Genomic DNA, 6718 nt, shown 5'->3' on the forward strand with positions numbered 1-6718 from the left:
CCCCCCACACACACACAATTACCTTAGCTACAGAGCTCCTCCCAATGCTCCCCTCAATATACTTCCGCTCCCCGGCGCTGACTCTCTTGTGTTGGGCAGGAGTGTCTGACGTCACAGGAAACCAGGCCACCACCCACAGCAGGAACATCACACCTGGCAACAGGAAGTCATCAGATCAACGATTGACACATGGAACATCACACCTAGCAACAGGAAGTTATCAAATCAACGATTGACACATCGAACATCATACCTGGCGACAGGAAGTCCATTAAATCAAAGGTTGATACACGGAACCTTTTCTCAGTCTAGTTAAAGAAAGCAATAATAAATATTATAATGGCCGATCACTACCGGATACTGCTTTTGTTATAATCATTATGACGGGAGCGGCGCTGAGGTTGGCATTGGTTATTTCACTTACACAGTCCTCAAATGTTTCTTTAGGTAACCACGACGTGCCAACAACAGGGGTGGGGTTATCTAAAAGATCTATCTTCAACAGATTACTTTAACACTTAGCCGTCACGTGACATAATAATACGACGGTCAGAATTATCCGTTCCGGTCACCTGGCTGGGTGACCAGATGGGGTATTTTGTACTGCTGGCTGTGTGTTGCAAAGTGTTAATAATATAAATCCTGTATTTCCTCAATAAAAAATACACTTACCTGACAGGTAAAATATGGAGCCCCAGCCATTGTCAAAGCCATGTTTACACAAAACTCCGGATATAGAGAACGTGAAGATGTTGCCCAAGAGCATACCTGTGGAAAGTAAGTGCAGAATAATAATTATAGTATGTTACTACAGTACGCTTCTGTCAGTGGATCTTGATTTGTGTAAGTTACGATAAACTGATAACAAAGTCGGGTTGGAGCCTTTGCCATATCTGATGTGTTGGCAGGAGCGTCCAGTTTGGTAAGTAGGTAGGTATGTATATATGTACTATGTATGTAGATAGGTATGTAGGCTATGTATGTAGGTAAGTATGTAGGCTATGCATGTAGGTAGGTATGCACGTTTGCATGTAGGTACGTGTGTATGCATGTACGTGTGAGTGCGTATACGTCTGCTTGTGTGTATGTATGTGTGTGTGTATGCGTATAAGTATGCATGTATGTAAATATGCATGCACGTGTGTATGAGTGTCTATATATGTGTGTACATGTACAAGTACGTGAGTACTATGTTTGTAATCACGCTTGTCTTGCTAAAGGCCTATCTAAAAATGCACAAAATCAGTGCATGAGTTCAAACAAAAGCTCCGACTGATGCCATATGTATATTTACCTGATGAAGCTATAGCGTTCATTATACTTCTCTCTAATGGCGGCACCCATCTTCCAAATATAGCCTGAATACACGGGAAGTTGACACCCTGGGTAGAAATAAGAAAAATGTTTTTAAAAATAAATAGATCATATCTTTTTTCAATTTTAAAAAGTAGTATAGTTTAAGGTGCGTGGCTTAAAGTCTTAAAAAAGTGACTAACTTGCACATTCAGAAAAAATCAAAGATACGTGAAGTGGAAGGTTTCGTTGACTGTCGTTGGCTTATTATATGTTGCAATACAGTCAAAACCATCATCCAAACTTTATAGGAACTCAAGACGTAGAAAGAGATTACTGGTTTATCCCTCTTAGCGCATGTGAGTGCTCTCGCCTTTGGAAGTATGGGGAGAACTCCTTTCATCATCATCATCATCATCATCATCATCATCATCATCATCATCATCATCATCAGTGTTCTTCTGTTCACTACATCATAACCATTTTTACAAATTAATGTTATCATCATACAAACGCCACTTACCGAAACAAACCCCAAAAGAAACCTCAAGCCATAAGCGATGTAAATGTGAGTCCTCACAGCGACAGGGGTGAGCAGTGTGCAGACAGCGCTCACAAACATGCACACTCCCCACACACGACGGCCGCCGAAACGAGACGCCAGCCAGCCTCCTGGGGAGGGGAGGGGGAGATACCGGGTGTTGTAGTTTCCAGTTAGTCACCTTGGCTACGACTATATTTCTCCATACCAGATTAGAATACAAATGATTAATGTTACTGAGAGGAAACAGGGGCTGGGAGTAGAGCCGCGTTTGCTTGTAGAAAAGGAATGAAGTTTTGAGCAAAGCTAGAATGACATTAAAGTATTCTTAGAGCACCAACATAATATATGCAGATCTATCAAGCGAGAGCGAGAGAGAGAGAGAGAGAGAGAGAGAGAGAGGGGGGGGGAGAGAGTGAGAGAGAGAGCGATAGAGAGAAGGAGAGGGAGACTTGGTCGAAGCCCTAGAGAGTTTGAAGTATATCCCTACCATACACAATGTGGGCCAATAAAAAAACCATGGCACTGTTTTTGTCAGTGTAGTGTGCAGGGTTAGGTTTTAATCTAATATTTCAGAACGATCGACACTATTTATATATTTCCAACTCTTCTCGATTTCGACTCTTGATCTTTGCCTTTGCAATTAAGCTCTTCATTTACTGCACCAAAGGCTGATTCATGCATTATATTGGACAGGGCGAAAAATTGACGGAAGAAAAAGCAAAAAGCAAACAAATGAAATGAACTTGCCTGGAACCTGCGTGAAGATGTAGCCGTAAAAGTACATGGCAAGAAGCTTGGACTGTGTCCCTTTATCCCAAGAGAACTCGCCCGTCTGTGGACAGCGGTGGTAGAGACAGAGGAAGTCGGTCAGCGGGAGATGCAAAATTTACAGAAAATGTCTACCCCAACAGGAACATAATTTGGTCATAACAAAATCAACATAATATTATCATCTACAGTGTCATTTACGACCACCCAAATCAATATCTAGGGGTACACTGATACAGCCGCCATTATTCAAATATCAAAGCCAATTGGCGTTTTACAATATTGTTTTTTAATATGACCCTTATCGTGTCGCTATGCTTCTCTTAACTCAAACAAACAAAACCACCTATTCTTACAACCACGTCATTTTCCCAACGCCGTCACATCTCTTTTACTTTTCCTGGTCTTTTTCCATTGGAATCAGTGCGTGTGGGTATTCTCCTTTGTTCTTTTTGTAGCATGACTTATCCGCCGTCGGCTTGCTAGGCCAGTCAAGGTTTCACCAGAGCACCTTTAGCCAGCAACGTTTCGGGGTGACCCGGGTCGGCCTTCACGTCTAGCGTGACGCCTCAGTGACATAAAGTCGCACCGTACTTCACTCAGACCCAGCTATCCCCTTATCACTTCAATATTCATACCAGCATAATGCTACCACTGCCACACCTGGACATTAAGTAAAACGCATGAAAGCAAAATCACCGCATGCGAAATGAAATGTCTCCGCAAAACCCTTAACATCACAAGACGAGACAGGTAGAAAAATGAAGAAGTAAGAACAGCTATCGGCACTGAGCCTTACCTGCATTACATAGAAAGACAGAGAATAAAAAGGTTTGGCCAACTGTTGCGTATGTCATCTGGCCAGCCAGCCTCGAGAGCCTACAACACCAAGCATTCAGGCTATAAAGGAAGAGGAAGGCCACGCAAAAGGTGGATCGAGGGTGTCATTGAAACCCTGAGAAAACAAAATATTATCACAACTGAAAGAGTTGCGGAGCTGGCCTACCATAGAAAACTGCATCTCCCCTCGACGCTTAACGGCAACAGAGGATGAAAAGTAAAGAGTAAAAGTAAAGTAAGTCACACCTCTCCATATCTTTGCTCATCTAACATTCCATCATCTGCCGTACCCTTGTCCCACTTGCCTTAAGATATCACATCTCAAGATCATACCACGTGAACCCACGTTATCTAGTCTTCTTTCATCTAATGTGTAACGACATCTAACAGTTTACAATCTCAACAACGAACACACAGCTCTAGATTTCCTTTACCAAAGGCAACAAAATAGGCTTATCGTTCTGACAAATGAGATTCTGATGAAAACCCTAGCGAAACAAAATCTGCCCACCCAGTGTCCCGTAGACAGCGACTTACGTCATCCCGTAGAAGGTCAGCCGTCAGCGCCTGGTCAGGCCCCCCACAACTGTCCACTGTGTGTGACGCCACATTTGTCACGTTGCTGAGAGAGCCGTTCAGCACAGTGACGTCACTGCGTACCATACACAAGATGGCCACGGACATGTTGACCCGCGCGAAGTACGACACACAGTTGCCCAAAAACACCATCATAGCCAGGGTGAGTCGTTGAGAGCAGAACAGAGGAGCTGGGGACGGAAAAAGGTCACAATGTTCTCTCTTTTGTTTTAGTAAGGTTTTACGGCGCTTACACAAAAAGGGAAGTCTAAAACAGAGACGCGACTTCATGTAATAACTATTTGTGAGGCAGCGTGGTGGAATCAGGCTCTCGTCAAAATTATCAAAGTGAAGAAACTTGCATTTTTCCTCCGGCTTGTGAATTTTTATCAAACTTTTGCTTTTTGGCTTAACACCTTTCATGCCCCTTTAAGTTCTAACTTCTGTGTAGATTTTTCTGAAAAATGTTGATTAAAAGCACCAAAAAATGTAAATTTTCTGTTACCACCGACTCCTAAGCTAAAGAAATAACTAATCTTTGGCGGCCATTTTCACACTAATTTTACCTCTGAAAACAGGTGACCCCCACCTCCTTCATTCACAAGTATCTCGACTTGTATTCAAGATAAATGGATATTTTTTTTCATCCAAACAAAGACATGTGAACAAGTTTTAAGATGATAACAATAACTCTACAAGTCCGAAAAGTGACGACAGCCTGTTTCCACCACGTTGCCTCACATTTATTCGTTCTTAAAAATATAGCAAGCCGTTTGGTTCGCTCTCTTTTTTTTTTCTTTTGCCGTTGTAGAAAGATAACAATCTGAAAACATATTCTTGCACTACTTAGCACCTCTTTCGTTTCCAAAAGGCAAAAAAATATATAATCAAATAAATACCAACACAAACAACTTTCAAACATATAAGAGGCGGGCGGGGGGCGTGATGCTCTGTCGGATTCTAAGCATTTATTTTGTCTAAAAAGAAAGTATCATTCTGTCAGCTTTCTTCATTTTCTTAACCGTATCCGTACGTCCGTGGTCCTTTTGACTCCAGGAGTTGTATGCTTCACATTAATTTAGAAAGCTTCAAGTGCGAAGATCTCTTTGAAACTTTCAGTATTTCTCAAAAAATCATTTTGACAGACTGCTATGCAAAGCCTACGGATCGGATTAACAAGTAAATTTCCTATTTGGAAAGTGGTGGCACGGAGTTTCCCACGTCGTATGGATACGATGTCATTTATGTCTAGGATAAAGTCTCGAAATGTTACACTGTGACAGGCTTGTTAAAATTGGCATTACTTTGTACTGTAATATCCACAAACTCACCACTCTGGAGTCACAGTTGATCGTAGTACTTACATATCTCAACGACGGGTTGGCTCGACATATCCATGGTGACGTTGATTCCTTGGCGCAGACAATGCAAGAACTCGGAGACTTTTGTCACGGAAACATTCCCAGACGCTTTGACCAACCACACACAATCATGTCAACTTTTCAACCAGGGTGAAAAGGTCACACAGCGGCGTCTGTTTTAACTAGGGTGCTGCCTATTGCTTGACTCACAGACGTCTTGTCGAGGTTTTTAATTCACGCTATCTTTGGGCGCAGTCGCACCTGCTCTAAAAACGAACTTTCCAAGACAATCGCCTCCCGTGCAAACAATCACTCTCCACCTCCTCCTTCCCGGTTATTTTTTAACATTAAAATGTCACCATCCACGAAGACCACCTGTCTAAGACAATAATAATAAAAATAATAGATAGCATTTGTATAGCACATACCCTCGCTCAAGAGCAAGCCTAAGCGCTTTACACGATATGGTCGCTTATAAACATAAGGGACTATCCCGAAAAAAAAGATGTTTTGAGAAAATCGAAGGTAAAGTTTTTGTCTCTTGTTCAGTTTCTTTAAAAAAGACAAGGAGAATTTTCTCTAACGCCAAACGAATATACACGCCTATAAAACCAAACTTCTCCTGTTGTTAGGGAAATGCCCACTTTTGGTGTAGGTCAAGATTTCTGAAAACATCCGAAATCTGGGTTAGAGTGCTTGTTCTTAAAATCGACCATATTATTATTATTACCCCGGCAGACCACAGAACACTCCGAAACATTCTCAGCTTCCCAAGAAGCATACTTGTCTAAGACAACCACTTCAATCTCTCGTCGATCTTGAACGGCCGTTTTGAACAGTGTCCACTGTACAACAAATTAATACTCCTCGTTGCAAAAGCCACACAACTCGTCTACCAACGCCCTCTAGTGGTGTCTCCTACAGAAGAACAGCCTGCCACACTCGGACACTCCGTCCACGCTACGGTTGGTAATGAATTAATCCAGTCCAGGATTTTCACACACGGATAGGTCACGGTTCTCGGAGTCTCACAGACTTAACAGCAGTCACTTACAGACCCCCACGACATGCCTCCCTGCTCCCGTGAACGAGTCGTTCCCGTCGCTATCTGTATATGTTATGTAAGAAAGAAAGATAGCACCAAACAGAACCGTCATCATATTATTATCTCGGAAGGGCATCGTAATCCGTTAGGGCTATCGTAATATTACAGCCTGGTTCCTGATTCAACGAGAGAACTTGTAGACGTAAGACTATTAGTGATGACTGCTAGATTGACTAGGTCTTTGTTGTTGTTGTTGTTGTTGTTGTTGTTGTTGTTGTTGTTGTTGTTGTT

General features: G+C 42.2%; 2 protein-coding genes across 2 annotated transcripts in view; both read right to left on the reverse strand.

Annotated features, from left to right (window-relative positions):
• LOC101850571 (sialin-like) overlaps window positions 1-1988 on the reverse strand; it is a 7837-nt gene extending 5849 nt beyond the window's left edge. The window contains exons 1-4 of the mRNA XM_013084060.2: window positions 1817-1988; window positions 1295-1382; window positions 673-768; window positions 23-153 (exon numbers count right to left, since the gene is read on the reverse strand). Coding sequence (XP_012939514.2) covers window positions 23-153; window positions 673-768; window positions 1295-1382; window positions 1817-1915 — 414 coding nt within the window. The 5' untranslated portion in view covers window positions 1916-1988. The remainder of the gene's footprint in view (window positions 1-22; window positions 154-672; window positions 769-1294; window positions 1383-1816) is intronic.
• A 79-nt stretch (window positions 1989-2067) lies between these two features.
• On the reverse strand, window positions 2068-6053 carry LOC118477885 (sialin-like). Its single transcript, XM_035970472.1, has 4 exons — window positions 5386-6053; window positions 3983-4212; window positions 2585-2669; window positions 2068-2108 (listed from the first exon to the last, which is right to left on the reverse strand). The coding sequence occupies exons 1-4, from the start codon at window positions 5417-5419 to the stop codon at window positions 2068-2070; spliced, it is 390 nt and encodes a 129-aa protein (XP_035826365.1). The 5' UTR covers window positions 5420-6053.
• Window positions 6054-6718: the final 665 nt, after the last annotated feature.

The sequence above is a fragment of the Aplysia californica genome, unplaced genomic scaffold, assembly GCF_000002075.1.
Source record: "Aplysia californica isolate F4 #8 unplaced genomic scaffold, AplCal3.0 scaffold00270, whole genome shotgun sequence".
In the NCBI taxonomy this organism is placed as follows: Eukaryota; Metazoa; Mollusca; class Gastropoda; order Aplysiida; family Aplysiidae; genus Aplysia; species Aplysia californica.

What these genes read in the sequence shown, in the direction of transcription:
- LOC118477885 (XM_035970472.1), bottom strand. Translation starts at nt 5,419, where the DNA reads ATGGATATGTCGAGCCAACCCGTCGTTGAGATAT. An exon ending in CCAACCCGTCGTTGAGATAT is followed by an intron (nt 4,213 to 5,385) that starts GTAAGTACTACG and finishes TTCCGTCCCCAG; the next exon opens with CTCCTCTGTTCTGCTCTCAA. An exon ending in CTGACCTTCTACGGGATGAC is followed by an intron (nt 2,670 to 3,982) that starts GTAAGTCGCTGT and finishes CGCTGTCCACAG; the next exon opens with ACGGGCGAGTTCTCTTGGGA.